This window comes from Pezoporus occidentalis, unplaced genomic scaffold (genome assembly GCF_034315485.1).
Source record: "Pezoporus occidentalis ecotype Australia unplaced genomic scaffold, CSIRO_AGI_Poc_V1 ctg21, whole genome shotgun sequence".
NCBI classification, from domain to species: domain Eukaryota; kingdom Metazoa; phylum Chordata; class Aves; order Psittaciformes; family Psittacidae; genus Pezoporus; species Pezoporus occidentalis.
The window spans coordinates 1,855,773-1,872,541 of NW_026913964.1; the positions used below are offsets into that span (position 1 = coordinate 1,855,773).

General features: G+C 44.2%; 1 protein-coding gene across 8 annotated transcripts in view; it reads left to right on the forward strand.

Annotated features, from left to right (window-relative positions):
- Nucleotides 1-16,769, forward strand: part of SLC8A3 (solute carrier family 8 member A3) — a 116,149-nt gene that overhangs the window by 10,916 nt on the left and 88,464 nt on the right. For 7 of the 8 annotated variants that reach the window (XM_062619169.1, XM_062619170.1, XM_062619171.1 and 4 more), the window contains one exon: nucleotides 10,259-12,070. In XM_062619169.1, the coding sequence (XP_062475153.1) occupies nucleotides 10,305-12,070 (1,766 nt within the window). In that variant the 5' untranslated portion in view covers nucleotides 10,259-10,304. The remainder of the gene's footprint in view (nucleotides 1-10,258; nucleotides 12,071-16,769) is intronic. The other variant, XM_062619173.1, reaches the window with a different exon arrangement.

A 16,769-nucleotide genomic window follows, 5' to 3' on the forward strand; every position in this document is an offset into this window, starting at 1 on the left:
GAAATCAGAGTGGCATATGGCTTTATACAGTCCACAAGGAAAGCCTTCAGAGGGTGGGGGGGAAAGAAATGAAGGTGGAGCAGCAAATAGATAGTCTGAAGACTGCTGGCACTTGCTGTAATTGCCGCAGCAGCTGAGCGTCCACTGTTTGTTGTCCATGTCATCTCTGCAATTACCATATGGTAAATAAAACTTGAGTCTCTAGCAAATAACAGAGCTAATATTAAGAGAGAATCTGTAAACAAGCTAGTGCATAAATGAACAAAGAGCAGTAAACAGCCTGGACTTAGGAAGAATGAATTATCATGGTAGATGTGAGGCTTTATTTTATTTTAAAGCAGGTGCAGAATTAGCAGCTGAAAAAACACTGAAGGATTAAGATATCTAAAATGTCAATAAGAGATACATGGGCATATGTGTCAGTAAAGGGTGAGAGAGCTGTGTGAGATCTTATTTGATAACTGTATTCAAATGGGTTAATTTACAGGTTTTGGCACCTTCCAAGTGAAGTGGGAGGTATTTTGAGGATAACCCGTAGCTCAGTGCATCTCTCATGCCTCCTGCTGTGCTCAGATCTGCAGACGCAGTGAGTGCGTTACGGTGTATTTCCCTCCTCTCAGCTGGAGGCTCTGGCGTTTTGGTTGAAACTCTGGAAATCTCCCGTTTTTGTTCCACACATGCCAGTCAGCACAGCGCTCCTCATGCAAGCCTCACTGCGCTGGGGATGCAGCAAACAGGCACGGAGACCTTTGAAAGTGAGCAATACGGTGAGCTTCTGTACATCCATCTCGATTTAATCTTTGTAACAGCCCAGTACCTCATGAAAACCTGCTGTGCAGCAGAGCTGAGGGGTGAGACTTTCCTGCCCTGGCTCTGCTTTCCTGCTTCAACATGAGCAGATCTGCTGCTGCTTTTGGTGAGAGAAAGTGGTGAGGCACAGCACTCCCAGAAACCCCGCTGCTTCTGACTGCCTCGAAGATGGAGAATCGAGACGAGATGAAGATTAATGATTAAAAGGCAGCTTGGACTAATTTATAAGGATTAAAATAAATTTGTGTGCTTTGGCCAAAGAGTAACTATGGAGGAGAGCAGCTATTTACAAGTATCTGAAGCATGTAAATCTCAGGCAGGGAGGAGAATGGTTGAGAGTACTCCAAGGACAGGATAATGAGAACTAGCAGTATAAATTTTCTTAATTTCATCCTAAATATAAGGAAGACAGCTAAAACCTCCAAGATAAATTACATCGTGGCAGAGTCTCTGTGGGAAGTTGTGGAAATGCCATCACTTGGGTAATTTAAAACTGGGCTGGACAAAGTACTGGGAAATTACGTTCTCAAGGGGAGCAATGGAGCAGTGGCTCCTGAAGCATTGACCAGACGACTTCTCTGGCTCTGGTCTAACTAATTCTGAAATTAGCGAAACCTGTGCTAACTGGACTAAGTGTGAGCTTTTCCTACATACCCCATTTCTGCGCCTGTCACAGAGGAGTGTAGAAGTCTTCAGCCTAGCATGACAAATGACAACTGCTTGTTCTTTGCTGCAGTGGTAAAATGATTCCTAAGTGTAGGCTTCTCCTCCTCCTCTTTCCTCCCTGTTTTCTGCCTGGTCTCTCACTGCCCCATTTGTGCTGCTTCTGCCTCTATTCACTTTTTTTATATTTTCTTTCTCACTGAGCCAGAAATGAACCCTTCTGAATAGACTTGTGGCGGGCACATAATTTCTGTTGTGTGTGATGTGGCATTTTTGGTAAAACACATAGTTTTTGCTGTATTAGGGGAAAAAAAATAGAACTTTTATTTCTGTTTTTCCTTGGAGGAGAAGTCGATAAATAAATGGGCCCGTTCTAGAGGATCAGAGCAGTGTGTGCAACATGCGCCCCAGCTGCAGGGGTTAGCACCCAGCGTGGCTGGCGGGTGGCTATCCCAAGAGCCCATGAGCCAGCCAGGGAAGGGCTCACTGCCTAGCTACTTGTCATGGTTTAAGCCCTGTCGGCAAGTCAGCCACGCAGTTTCTACTCCCCCCACCTCTTTCTTCCCTACCCGTTCCCCTCAGCCCACTCCTGGAGAGATGGGGAGGAGAATCGAAAGATTGTTAACTTCCAATGGGTTGAGATAAGAACAGTCCAGTAACTAAGGTATAACACAAACCACTGCTGCTGCCACCGATAATAATAATGATAAGGGAAATAACAAGGGGAGAGAATATGATACCACCTGCCGAAACGAGCCTGACCGAGCAGAGAGAGCCTATCCGGGTAACTCCCAGTTACCTCCTGGGCATGACGTGCTGTGGCATGGAATACCTCTTTGGTCAGTTCGGGTCAGGCATCCTGTCTCTGCTTCCTCCTGGCTTCCCCTCCTCCCTGGCAGAGCATGAGGCTCACAAAGTCCTTGGTCAGGCTGAATATCAGCATTATCAGCTCTGTTCCCAGGCCAAAAGTCAAAAACACAGCACTGCACCAGCTACTAAGAAGGAAAAAAATGACTGCTACTGCTGAACCCAGGACAATACTTGTGTGAAATCCAGCACATTGCATGGTTTGTTTTGTTTGCCTCTAATGAACATGTTCTGTCAGAAAACTTGTGTTTTTCTTAACTAATTCTGTATCTAAAGAGGGTGAGCTATGACTACAACATTTTTTTCCCTCTTATTTACCACTTAGCCCACCTCTGTGTACAAATAATTGATGGCTGTGCAGCACAAGTGCCCTGTTGACAACAATCCTAGGGCCTTTGATTATAGCTGTTGGAGATCTGTCACCACAGTGCTAAAGAAATGTCATGAGTTGCCTCTGTCATCTTTCTTCTAGGATGCCGTGAGTCACTACGTGATAAGTTGCACTCTGATGGTGGCACCTGAACCAGCAGTATAATATGTCCGTGAAGCAGGAGCAGTAAATAACACACTGTGTGTGCTGCCGTGGGTAGTACATAAAATGTCTTTTACTGACAAGAAGTTTTCCTCACACCGCTGGAATAATTTTTTTTCCCTTCCCACCTGTTCCCCGAATTGTGTTTGCTGCTCTTTAAAAACAGAAAGACAGAGAGTGATGAAAACCAGTGCCTTGAAAGGCTGCAGAGGAGGAGTCAGTGCCTGTTGCAAGCCCAAGTGTTGTCGTGTGGCCTCTCCAGCTTGCCTCCAATCAGCTGCATGGAGACATGGAAGAGGGAGAGGGGCCACTGAGTGGATGACCCAGTAACTCCACTTCTTTATTTTGCTCAACCTCCTAAACCACAAAGGAAGAACTTTCAGCCTCTTAACTGGGCCTTTCACATCATAGGCATAAAATCAAGGGTCGGAAATATGTATCTTCCCTCTCAATTTGGAACTGTTCAGATTGTGGAGAATGGTGTGTTCAGATGTGCACTGGTGTTCAAGTGCCTAAAGGCTTTAATTGTGTTTTAAAGTACTTCTAAATGCCATAAAAAGACCAGTGCTTGAAGATCAGCCTCTAAATGTGCAATGGAGGCTTCCTAATGACTTCTAAAAGGTCATGGTGGTGACTTCTTGCCAAATACAAGTGTGGTTGCTACCAAGGCACTGCAGTGAGCTCCCGATGCCATTTGTACACAGGGTGTGCTTGTTCTGGTCTCCCATGCACTGATGTGGACATGCTTGTCACAAGCAGGCCTGGGCATGCTACCTGGTATTTTTCACATTCTTTACTCTGAAAAGATAGATGAAAAGAGGGTGACTGAGTGCTGCCCTGGATTTCACAGAGAAGTTGTGGAGACTCCATCCTTCATCCACAAACATACTCCAGGTATTCAAAAAACAACTGGTCATGGTCCTAGACAAGTGGCTGCAGGTGGTCCTGCTTGAGCAGGGGGCTTGTATTAGATGACTTCTGAAGGTCCCTGCTATCTCCTTGTGTGAACTGGCTGCTTGAAAGTCCCAGAAAAACCAACAGCGAGATTATATGATATTCATGAAAAGATAAACCCCTCAACTATATATAATACTGTGTTTTAAGCCAGAGGATGGCCTCTTCTAATCTATATGACAGCCTAAATACCAGGTTTTGTTTTCTGAATGTAAAAAAAGCTACAATTCTGGGGGAAAAATATGAAAAGGATAATGCTGTCTGTCCCTTAGGCTGAGGAATTCAGATAGATAGATGTGTATGGGGAATGGAAGAGAAAGCACACTGCGGCTCCCAAGGAAGCTGTGCTAGCCCACACCATAAGTAAGAGTGACTCTAAGAGCACGGCTGTGGCCATCTACCAAAGTGTTTCCTTTAGTGTCTGACACCTCTTCCTTTACATGTCTGTGCACAGAGCATAAAGCGCAGCACCTATATCCATATATTATCAGTGTATTCTGTACAGACATTTTTCATCTAGGGTGAGAGTGAGGAAATAAAATGCCCAGCCAGTCAAGTGCAGCCGGTGCAGTACTGGACGGGGACAACTAAGTACAGGCATCTTTATGGGTTAGCTATTTATGACTACTTCTCCAGGAGCATCATGGATGCTAAAATACAGAAAAAAAAACGTCATGGATCAGTTTCCTGAGGCGAGCTGAGTGTTTGGAGGTTGCCTGTAACTGTATTGAGAGTTTGGAGATTGGTCCTAGCCATACACAGACTTTCGCTCCATTTAGGTCAGCCGCTGGGATCAATCACTGAATGTAACTGGATCCCATCACAGCATTTCTATAGGGAATGAGTAGATTTGAGGTTTTATCTCAATTAACATTAGAATGATAGGAGCTGCTCAAATTAGTTGAGACAAGTGCCTGTAAATACTGAAAGATCTGCTACCAGAGATGTTTTTTTTTATGGTAGGTTTTTACATGATCTTGAGAGGGAAAAAAAGGTTGGTTTTGACACATACCAAGGGGTTTATTCTGTAGGCAGCTAATTCTGGGTTTTGACATGTTTACTGTGAAGCGCAAAGCAACAAGCACCTATGGCTCCCTGCCATAACTTTTCCATAGAGCCAAACTGCAGGGACGTGTCATAGCCTAAGTGTGAATTATGGTGCCTTTTCCTCATGAAACCTAGCTGGTGCTTAGTAGGTAGCTAAACTACCTACTGCTGTGCAATAACCTGTGTAACTTCAGCTTGGGGTCCCTGGCTGTACTTATACTGGTCAGGCACATGCCATCAGTATGATGGTTTAAGGCCTGGTCTGTGTTTGGAAACTTGCATTTGTCTGACAAAATGAATTTAATTACACTGATCTGGCTTTTGGCTTGCAGGTTGATCTTAACTTACACGCTGGGTACTACTCTTGTCGTGATGAGCATAGGGCTCAGTAACATTTGAGTGGAGATGATTGAAAAATATGCTTTGTTTTGTATTAAATATTTTGTTAAGCTTTTATTTTGCGGGAGGGAGGAGTGTGAATTAGGTATAATACCTCTTCTGTGAAAACTCAGTTGTTTGTGTTCTTTGGCAGAAAGGCTATAATTTCAAGTTTTGCTGATGGTTATAAAAACAAGCACATGCACTCAATCAAAAGCTTTTATGTGCTTTAGAACTAAGGAATGTGAGGTCCTGTTAATAAGCTGAACCTTATTTCTGGCTCCTCCAGCTTTGGAGTGGGACTTCAAGAGGACAGTAATAGCAGCACTGCATTTGCTTTGTTCTGGGATGGATGATTGTCAGGTCGACAAAACTCTTGATCTTGAGATGTCTCTGTCTGACACTTGTGCAGTGTCCACATCTGAATGGGGCTCACCCTTTGCTCAGGTCTCATCAGCAGCCTTTCCTGGCTAGTCTAGAGTCAGGGGAGAGAGGATATACGGCCACAGATGTACTCGGGTGTCTGATTTATTTGAGGGGTGTGAGGGAGAGGGGAAGGAGAAGGAGGTGCCAGACAACCTAATCCTATTTGCTGGACAAATCCGAAGTTTTTGATGATAGCTTACTGGGAATTTTGCCTAAATGTGAAATGAATAGGGATTTAGAGATTTGCCTTTGGTTTTGTGTTTACTGAGGAGAGATCTTGGGAACACCACTGTGTTATGCTGCCTCTTGATTTGATTTCTTGAGATGCATCCTTTGAAAATATCCTTGTTTTTAGAGTCATGTGAACATCTGTACACAAAAAGCTTAATTATAAGGGATCAGAATAGCCTCCTCAGCTTTGTACCTTGCTATAGGTCTACAGCAGACAAACCATCAGTCTTCTGAAATTCAGCTATTATAAAAGACATAAGGAGCTTGAGAGTTGCCTAAAAGTAATTTTCTATTGCAAGCTTCATTGTGGCAGCCGTGGTCCATCCTACTTTCTGGACTGTCTCCAGAAGTATTTCAAGAACTGATCTCTTTATTTATGGGTTCTGTTTATGGATTTATGGATCACATGGCCATTGTTAACTCTCGTAGAAGAAGGAGCTGCCCCTGCTAAAATAACTGTTGTACATCTTCCCAGAGCCTTGCTATTTAAAGCTAGCTTAGTCTGGTGCACTGATGCTTGCAGCATTTTGTCTCTTTCTTGCATAGATTGAATGTTTTAAATTTACTATTGAACTTAGCCTACCAGGTAGGGAGACTGTCTGGTCTTCTCACCACTAATGCCCTTACTTGCACACATTCAATGCAATAGCAGTAGTGGGGCAGAGGGCTGTGGAAGAAAATCCCATCTGATAACAAAGAATCAGTGGAAATGAGGATCCTTATAGGATAAAGGCGAAGATCACTCCATGCCAAATGACTTTCCACTGTTGCTGCAGCCTCCTCTCCTGTCATTTGCATCCCGCAGGGCCAGGGCAGTGACGTTGTTGGAATGACACCTCTCTGTGCCAGATGTGGATGCGTTTTGTTGCTCTGGCGTCAGAGGAGTGACACCTCCTCCTGGGTGACTAGCAGTGACTCAGGACTGTGCTGCAAGCCTGCCTGGTGGCTCAGAGTGGGACTTGTGCTGAAGGGTGGCTCTTGTCACAGTTAGCACAGCTGCTGCTAGTTAGAGGAGGGGTAAGGGATGTGTCTGCTTCACTCTGGGGAGGCCAGAACTATGTAGATCCCCTCCAGTAATTTCTGGACTGAGTTTAGTAGATATATCTGAGTGAAAACTTGCAGCTTGTATAAACAAACTTGCTGACCTAGAGCTACAGAGTGAGTTTTAGCTCTTCTATCCTCTGTCATCTGAATGTTAAAACTGTTACCACAATGTTTTATTAACTGCAGTTTTAAAATATAATAGTTTTATTCTATGTTGTAAAGCACTTTTGCATCAGTTTCCAAGAGGGGAATGACAGTAGGAATGCTTCACTGTTTTTCAGATTAGTTAGGTTAATGTTTTTCATATTAATGAACACATACTAAGATTTTATTAGACAGTGCATCTGTGGGCAAAGTTCCTGTTGATCTCACTGGGGAGTTTTACGTGTGTCAAAGAATTGCAGGATTAGGTCATTATTGTAACACTTTAGAAAATTATTTTGACCTCCATTTAATGTTAAAATGTTTGTCAAAGGAATTGAAAAAGAGTGAATAAACATATTCCCAAATTCTGAGATTTTAGTCTGTGACCCATTGCCTGAGTTTGGAGGTCCTAACACATAAACAGAGGCTACCCTGGTAGAGGTTGCTTTTGAAATAATATACTATTAGTTTCAGGAATAAACTTAAAATCAAATTAAAAATAGGAGAAAGAACAGCAAGGTCCTGGAGTGTATTTGGGGAAGGCTAGAATAGAAACCATCATGGCGTTACAGAAGGTAGACAGATAGTGTTAATTACAGAAGGTGGTTGTCCCACAGAGAAGGAGGTTGGTAGCAGTGATTTATTTCAGAGGGCAGTTTAGTCATCGTACTATTCCTAGAAAAGGCTCTGAATTTAAGTGATACTTTACTCTTAAGTCGTTTTTGAAACCAAATTTAGGTGCTTGAGTCACATAGATGTTTTTGAAATTACTTCTGTCTTTCTGTCAGCCATTTTTTCATGGCTGATCTTGGAAGACACGGCACTTACTGGCTGCTGTACAGTTAAGTAGGAGCTGGGAGCTGGAAATGTCAAGAAGTTGGTGGATACCTGCCAGCAATTGCAGTACAGATAAGGATGATCTGATGTGCCTGGGGTGTTTTGGAGCTGCTGTGCTTGTGCAGTTGGTCTCTGCATACACCTTGAGTCAGAGGCACCTGGAGCATGTCAACTTCACTGTGCATCTGCACACATCTGCCTTGCAGCCCAGAGATCTTGGCCTTGCTGCTCATCATCATTCTGCACATGTTCACTGGCCCTTCCTCAGGGATTTCCCACCATCCCATAGCCAGAATGCTAGAGCTGGGGCTGAGGGGCTCAGCCAGGCACTGAGGCTATAGTAGCAGGCAGATGAGTAGGCACTGGAGAGAGAAGGTAAGTGGGCTAATGCAGAGAATCTTGCTCTTCTGAATTAGTCCAGGTAGCATGAAGAAGTGTATTGTTTTTTCATATCAAGGGTGTCAGATATGGATTTGTGATCCTGATACTGCATAATCAATTCTCACCCCTCTGCTATGCTTTGTCAGGAGCCGTTTTGTTCATTTTGTTCATCTGCAGTCTTTGTTCATGCTTTCCTTCCTGTTTTGCTTGTCTTTATAGATTTTTATCTGAAGGTTGAAAATGTTTTTGTTGCTATCAGAAAGATTGCACCCTCTTTTGGAAAGAGGCGAGTGACACAACATGATAGTAAAATAGCCATTTGAGATGCATTTGTTAATGCTGATAACATGAAGATGTTGCCTGAAATATTTACAGTGCAAGGGAGAGGGAAGGGATCTCTTCAAGTGTTTGGGGGCCAGTTCATCTCTTTGAACTGCTGCCATCTGAACTTTGAGTATCTGCTGTAAGCTGGCTGACTGGGCACCCTCTTGAGACCATGGAGAGAAATGGGAAGGGACAAAACCCCTTCTGGAGATGTGTGTCTTAAGTGCATCTTTTGGGTCAGAACAGAGTGGGACAGGAAGGATCATCCCCTGGAAACAACTGTCTTTCCTCTGACAAAGGGAGCCAAGGTGACTTCATTGACTTACTGCCCAAGATTTAGGTACAGTAGGGGAAACGAATCCCAGCCCTACTGATCCAGCAGTACAAACCTCAGTGAAAGCCATTGGGAGTTAAGACTCTTGAACCCTCCAAGTGTTGTAGATAATGCCGCTCTTAAGTTTGATGTTTCCTGTGAAGTACTTGGCTGCGTCTGGACTCAGAAATGTGATTTGTTATTTTAAGCCTGAGACCAAATTCTTCCAGAGACCTGGTATATAGGGAGGAGAACAGTATGATCCATGACACTGAAGTGATCAGAATCCAATTTTAAGTGGTGCAAGACCCACAGCAAAGTAGTCCCTAAGTAATAGAAGGCATTATTGGACAGTAATATGCCAAACCTACGTGATATGATGACCAGCTTTTTTGGTTTTGCATGGTATTTAATGTTAGAGGTTAATTTTAGAGGGTATTTGAAAATATATCAATTTCTTAGGGATGTTGGTGGTACATGAATTTTGCTCTGTCTTTTGGGTTCATGAGCACAGCTTTTTCTAACTGTCGAGGTTTTGCAGGTTTCTGTGACCATTTAAAAGGAGGATTGTTGAGGTAACGTGATTGTCCAGGTCACAATGGAAACACTGGTGAAAAATGGCCTTTGACACTTTGTTGAGCTCAAGAGTCCTCTGCCCTGTTTCTGGGCTGACATCTTTACCTCCTAATGTGGAGACCCTGTGCCTCAGAAGCTTACGGGAGCCCTAGGACCCTACTGGAGACTCTGCAGCCTATTAAGAGGGGTTGACTGTGGGGAAGGTTTGGCCACGAAGTTACTCCATAATTCATAACTGAATTATGTCCTACAAATGGACTTCATTTGGAGATTGCTCACTGGCCTCAAATGGTGCTTCTTATGCTTCAAGTAATTCCTTGACTTATCTCCTGGATGGTGAGATAGGGGAGTCTTTAGATTTGGTTTCTTGTGCTGAGTTGAAGTGCTCTATGCTGGGGAACACCACAGGTTCATTAGCTGAGTGGCAGCTGAGCACTCAGTACTCCTATTGAACATGCTCTAGGTCAAGAGTGGTGTGTATAGAGTGTATATATAGAGTCAAGTGTTTTCACTGAGTTACTTTTCTAGCAATTGATCTTCATCTGCAGGGCATGTAAAAGTTGTGGTTAGTTAAAGTCCCTGCTAAATACCTTCTTCAAAGTGACAGAGAGAGAGAGACAACCCTCTACCAGTACTCTTCAGTGGTGAGATACTGAAGTGCGTTTGGGTAAATGTTGCATTTTCCTTTTCTCTCATGCTTCCCTCCCCCCTCTCTGTTTTGTTTGTTTCAGGTTCTCGGCCTTTTTGGATCTACACAGTGGAAATTGCATCTTGTGTATGGCGTGGTTAAGCTTGCAGCCTGTCACCTCGGCCTTCCTCCATTTTGGGCTGGTTACTTTTGTGCTGTTTTTGCATGGTTTGCAGGTGGATGCTGGCCTGACGGGAGACTCAACCAGTTCAGTACAAAACAGCTCGTGTTCAGGATCTTTTGACTGCAAGGAAGGTGTTATCCTGCCAATATGGTACCCAGAAAACCCATCCCTTGGGGACAAAATTGCTCGTGTTATTGTATACTTTGTAGCACTGATCTACATGTTCCTTGGAGTCTCCATCATTGCAGATCGTTTCATGGCATCTATAGAGGTCATTACATCACAAGAAAAAGAAATAACGATTAAGAAACCCAATGGAGAAACCACAACGACCACCATTCGGATTTGGAATGAAACTGTTTCCAACTTGACCCTCATGGCTCTGGGCTCCTCTGCTCCTGAGATCCTTCTGTCTCTGATAGAAGTGTGTGGGCATGGATTCGTAGCTGGAGACCTGGGGCCATCTACAATTGTTGGCAGCGCTGCTTTCAATATGTTTATCATCATTGCCATCTGTGTCTATGTGATCCCTGATGGGGAAACCAGAAAGATAAAACACCTGAGGGTTTTCTTTGTCACAGCTGCTTGGAGCATCTTTGCTTACATCTGGTTGTACATGATCCTTGCTGTCTTCTCTCCAGGTGTGGTTCAGGTCTGGGAAGGTCTGCTCACACTTTTCTTCTTCCCACTTTGTGTCCTTCTGGCTTGGGTAGCAGATAGACGTCTGCTTTTCTACAAGTATATGCACAAAAAGTACCGAACTGACAAGCACAGGGGCATTATCATAGAATCAGAAGGTGATCACCCTAAGGGAATTGAGATGGATGGCAAGATGTTGAACTCTCACTTTCTAGATGGAAACTTAGTGACTGTGGAGGGGAAGGAGGTAGATGAATCTCGCAAAGAGATGATCCGTATCCTTAAGGACCTGAAGCAAAAGCACCCAGAAAAGGACTTGGACCAGCTGGTAGAGATGGCTAACTACTATGCCTTGTCTCATCAGCAAAAGAGCAGAGCCTTTTATCGCATTCAAGCTACCAGAATGATGACAGGAGCTGGCAATATTCTGAAGAAGCACGCAGCTGAGCAAGCCAAGAAGAGCACCAGCTTGCATGAGGTGCAGCCAGATGAACCTGAGGAATTCATCTCCAAAATTTATTTTGACCCATGCTCCTACCAGTGTCTTGAGAACTGTGGTGCTGTTCTCCTGACAGTGGTGCGGAAAGGAGGGGACATGTCCAAGACCATCTATGTGGACTATAAAACAGAGGATGGCTCTGCCAATGCTGGTGCTGACTATGAGTTCACAGAGGGGACTGTTGTCTTGAAATCAGGAGAGACCCAGAAGGAGTTCTCAGTGGGAATTATTGATGATGACATCTTTGAGGAAGATGAGCATTTCTTTGTGCGGCTCAGTAACCTCCGTGTGGTGGAGACTGAGGAACCGCCAGAGCTCAGTAACTCCCCATACCCAAAGGCCATATTGGCTTCTCCTTGTGTGGCCACAGTGACTATACTGGATGATGACCATGCTGGCATCTTCACATTTGAGTGTGATGTTATACACGTCAGTGAGAGCATTGGTGTGATGGAAGTCAAAGTCCTAAGGACATCAGGTGCTCGGGGTACAGTTATAGTGCCATTTAGAACAGTAGAAGGGACAGCAAAAGGAGGTGGAGAAGACTTTGAAGACACCTATGGGGAGCTGGAGTTCAAGAATGATGAAACCGTGTAAGTACCCAATTCATTTCTGTGTCCTGGGTCTGCTTCTGGTATTTAACCCCACATTTTGCATCCATTACAGGTGAATGCTGACAAGGGACAGGCTCCTTTCTTCAGCTTTCCATCTGTTTCCCTACCTCTTTCAGGCAAGAACCGACAGCAGGATTTAAGAGCTCAAAGCTCTTGTCCCTTCCCTCTTGGGAATGACAAAGTAAGGCTTAGAAATACTGGGGGTTCAAGGGAACAGGGAGAAAATATATCATTCTTTGAGGTCCTGTACTAAAACTAGGGGTTAGTGAAGAGTTAAGGTAGATAGAGAATTAAAAGAGCAAGCTTTTACCTGCTGGGCAAATACGGGAAAGCCTCTTTTTGAGCACCAAGCGTAGAGCACACAGGAGTTTATTGCAATCCCTAGATGAAAAGTTGACAAGTTATTCCTAGGCGAGCAAGAGCTGCTCAAAAGACATTGGGGCTTTATTTTCACAGGAGCAATACATCATACCTGTGTCCCTTGGCTGCCTGTGCAACTTGCAGGTCTGTGTGGCAGCTAATTCACAGTATAGGCACAGCTGCAAGCTGTTCTGCTGGACTTGTGAAATCCTTCTAGCCTTTATGTCCCTATGGTCTACCAATATTCTCCACATTACCTTCTCTATGATCTCTGTATGTCTGTTCTTTTACTACCTGTGGTTTTTCCCCTTGTAAAACACCATGGCAATTGGCAATAATGGTCTAAAGCACTGCAGCTCACAGCCTGTCTATGTGCCTCCATGACCCAGTGTTTTCATACAGAATAAGGAAAGGAAGCAGAATAGCCTGCACCATCCTGTCAATTCAGCTCTTTTACTGCTTACAAAATAGCTGATACAAGGTAGGAAGTAATAAAGACCAGAGAGGTGATAATGTCTAATTGCTTTAAGTACCTGCTGTTAACATTTGTGAGGAATGAGAAAAATCCCTTAGCTGAATAGGGAGATGGGTGTGAGCTTGGTGCTAAAACTCCCTAATGTTAAGTGCCTAAATTCCTCTTGTTAACATCTAATCACTTGAGCCATCAAAGGAAGAATTGAGCAGACTTGCAAGTGGTACCAGGGAAAGGAAATATTTGTACCAAGCCTCCCGATACAGTACCCAAAAGGAGGTTAATGTATTAAATGCTATGGAGTAGGGATTCCCTGTTTCAAGAGCACCTTCTGTCCTACCCCACTAAACAATTTAATCCAGCTAATATCCACAATCTCAATGATTGATTATAAGTACGTTTTCTTACTTAAGGAAGAGGAGCTCTTGGTTGGCTGGCTTCAGCCACTATCAGAGATGGAAGAGGATCGGCTGTCCTCATCTCTCTTTTCAGGGAGATAGGCCATACAGGTTAGTCTCCTTAATTGAGCTGCAAGCTCACGTCTCTAGAGAAAGTGAAGAAGAATGTTAGATGTGTGATTCTAGTCTCCTATGAGTAGACTGTCTAAAATATAATGGCTACTACCTTGCTTCAGCCAGGTCTGGAAAGAAGAGACTTTTCTTGCTTGAACAAGACCCATCAATGAAAGGCAGGCAGGTTTGGATTACCAGAGAATAAACTCGTGAGCCATCTTCCTCCAGAATGTAGTCCCTTTCTTTCATCTTCCAGCTGGTAGAAGGCTTTTTGTCATTGAAAACTGTGACAGAAGGTCAGAGCATACCCACATAGTTGCTCACTTAAGTTAAAACAAATCGCGTTCAGCAGGACCATGTGCATCCTTCTGGCACAGACTAATGAAAATGAAAGCAGTCCAAAAAACAAGTATGCATAGGTTGCTTAACACTGTGGTTTGTGACCCACAGAAGATGCCCTAGAGCACAGATGAGACACCAGAGGGCTGTGTTGCCATTCAGCGAGACCTGGACAGGCTGGAGAGTTGGGCGGGGAGGAACTTGATGAATTTCAACAAGGGCAAGTGTAGAGTCTTGCATCTGGGGAAGAACAACCCCATGTACCAGTACAGGTTGGGGGCTGACCTGCTGGACAGTAGTGAAGGGGAAAGGGACCTGGGGGTCCTGGTGGATAGGAGGTGACCATGAGCCAGCAATGTGCCCTTGTGGCCAAGAAGGCCAATGGCATCCTAGGGTGCATTAGAAAGGGTGTGGGTAGTAGGTCAAGAGAGGTTCTCCTCCCCCTCTACTCTGCCTTGGTGAGGCCGCATCTGGAATATTGTGTCCAGTTCTGGGCCCCACAGTTCAAGAAGGACAGGGAATTGCTTGAAAGAGCCCAGCGCAGAGCCACAAAGATGATTAAGGGAGTGGAACGTCTCCCTTATGAGGAGAGGCTGAGGGAGCTGGGTCTCTTTAGCTTGGAGAAGAGGAGACTGAGGGGTGACCTCATCAGTGTTTACAAATATGTGAAGGGTGAGTGTCAGGATGATGGAGCTAGGTTTTTTTCAGTGATGTCCAGTGGTAGGACAAGGGGCAATGGGTGTAAACTGGAGCATAGGAGGTTCCATGTGAACACCAGGAAAAATTTCTTTACTGTGTGAGTGACAGATCACTGGAACAGGTTGCCCAGGGGGGTTGTGGAGTCTCCTACGTTGGAGATATTCAAGGCCTGCCTGGACACATTCCTGTGTGATGTACTCTAGGTTACCCTGCTCTTGCAGGAGGGTTGGACTAGATGATCTTTTGAGGTCCCTTCCAACCCTTAGGATTCTGTGATTCTGTGATTTGTGGTGTACTTAAAATTGTGCTCGTGCTTAATGAATTAATGTGACTTACACTTCTGCATCAGAAGACAGCTGGGAAAAAAGTCTGCTAGCCATAGTGGTTATGGCGACCATGTGGCTAGCAAAGATCAATTTCCTTTGAATTAGCATAGCTGGCTCAACACAGCACTTAAACTAATAATCCTAACAAGCAGGAAGATCATGTCAGCCAGCAGGTTTCATTTTAAATATCCAAGTCTTCTGGGAATGGAGTTTTGGGCTGGAAACAGGTTGGTGTAGTTTTCAGTAACCAGCCCTTGGCCTTTAAATTCAGTGAACAGAGGTCAGTTGTTATACTTTGCCAGCTCTTCTCTGAGGTGCAGGTGGAAGCAGCTGTAGAAACCCGGGGGAAGTAATGGATTGGTTTAATCTCTGAGTCAGTTTCATCTCCTTCCTTTTCTTCTAAATCTGAATGCAGAAAGACAATTTTGAGCAAATATTTAGGCTGCAAACAAATTTGAGGTGATTCAGGTGTGAAGTTGGAGTTCAGACCCACAATGCTACTCTTCTAACAAATGTTATCTGATTTTGATCAGCCCAGTTAGGGAAGATGGGTGGATAGGATGTTTGGGATGGTTTTGCTGACTCACAGGGCAGCATATGAGCAACTGATCATGGTGTTGTTTGGTACAAGGCTGTATGAAGACACTGGGTCAATAAATAGCTAGGGGCTTGACTGGCTGAATATTTGAGGCCCTGCCTCTTAAATGCCTTGCCACTGAGGGGAATCCACCACGAGGTACTGACATCCCCTGTGCACTGAAGGGGGAACCAAGGGTCCACAAAGCCTGGTGGAGCAGAGGAGAAAGCAGGAAGAGTAGAGTGGTCAGTATATAAAGCTAAGGACAGGGGGTTGAGAAGAAGTGTGAAGTTACATGCTCCCCATTTCAGCCTACTGATTGGGCTCTCTTTTAGGGAAGGTGAAGCTTGGGTTCAAGTTTCCATGCTGGTGTAGGAGCTGCTCATGAATGGTGTCCTGCCTACTTCACAGCTTTAACCCTGTCATTCTCCTCATGGGGTCACTTTGAAAAGATTTTTGAGTCATGGAGGAAGGAAATGAATTAACAACATCTTGCAGACACATAAAACAGTGCTAAACTTTGCTGTGGCCACACATGTATGCTAAGGATCCACACAACTGCAGCTACTGAAGAAACACTGATCAGTGTGAACTGGAGGAGACTAAAACCTTCATATTCTCAGCTTGTCTGACACCAAATTAAAAACTTCAGCTTGTGTTCTGCAGCGGTAGGCAATCTGTAAGTAGTTTGTAGGTCAGTCTCCTGAAGTGTAGCAATAGCTAGATTAATCTGAGAGGCACTGGATTACACAGCATCCTTGAGATTAAACTATAGGAGAGTTGCTGCTGTCTACCAAATCTGTAGGGCTAAGGATAAATACTTTCCTGAAAACTAAATGGAGAAGGGGTCTTCACATAAATATAACAAGATAAAAAACTTTGGGGCTGTTTTTAAGAGGCTTTCCCTAAAATATGTGGGACTAAAAAAGCTGTGTTGATGCAAACATTGCAGAATGTGAGGGAAATGGATCCTGCCACCGGCTCTTGCTTCTTGCCTCTGTGATTCTTTCTAGACTAACACGGTCAAAGTTTCCTTACTCACGTCTGGGTGGGAGCACAAGAGAAAGCAGGCTGAGATGAGGAGTCTCGAAACAATGCTGTTATTACTGAAATACGGTTCCATGCAGTGTGTGTGTATGGATGTGCATGGGTGTTGGATAGCTGTAAATCCAAGCCATATGATCTTGAATGCTGCCATCTGTTGAGAAAGGAATTGATCAGATCTCAAATATTTGATTATGCTGCCTCTTTTTCAATACACTGGTTATTTCTGAACTCCTGCTCCAATGAGGGTCAGATACAACCTGAGTGCTTGAAGCAGAATCCTAGCTCTCTTGTTGACTAAAAGGAAACTCAAAAAAATCAAGTCCTAGACTTAGTTATTTATTTTTTT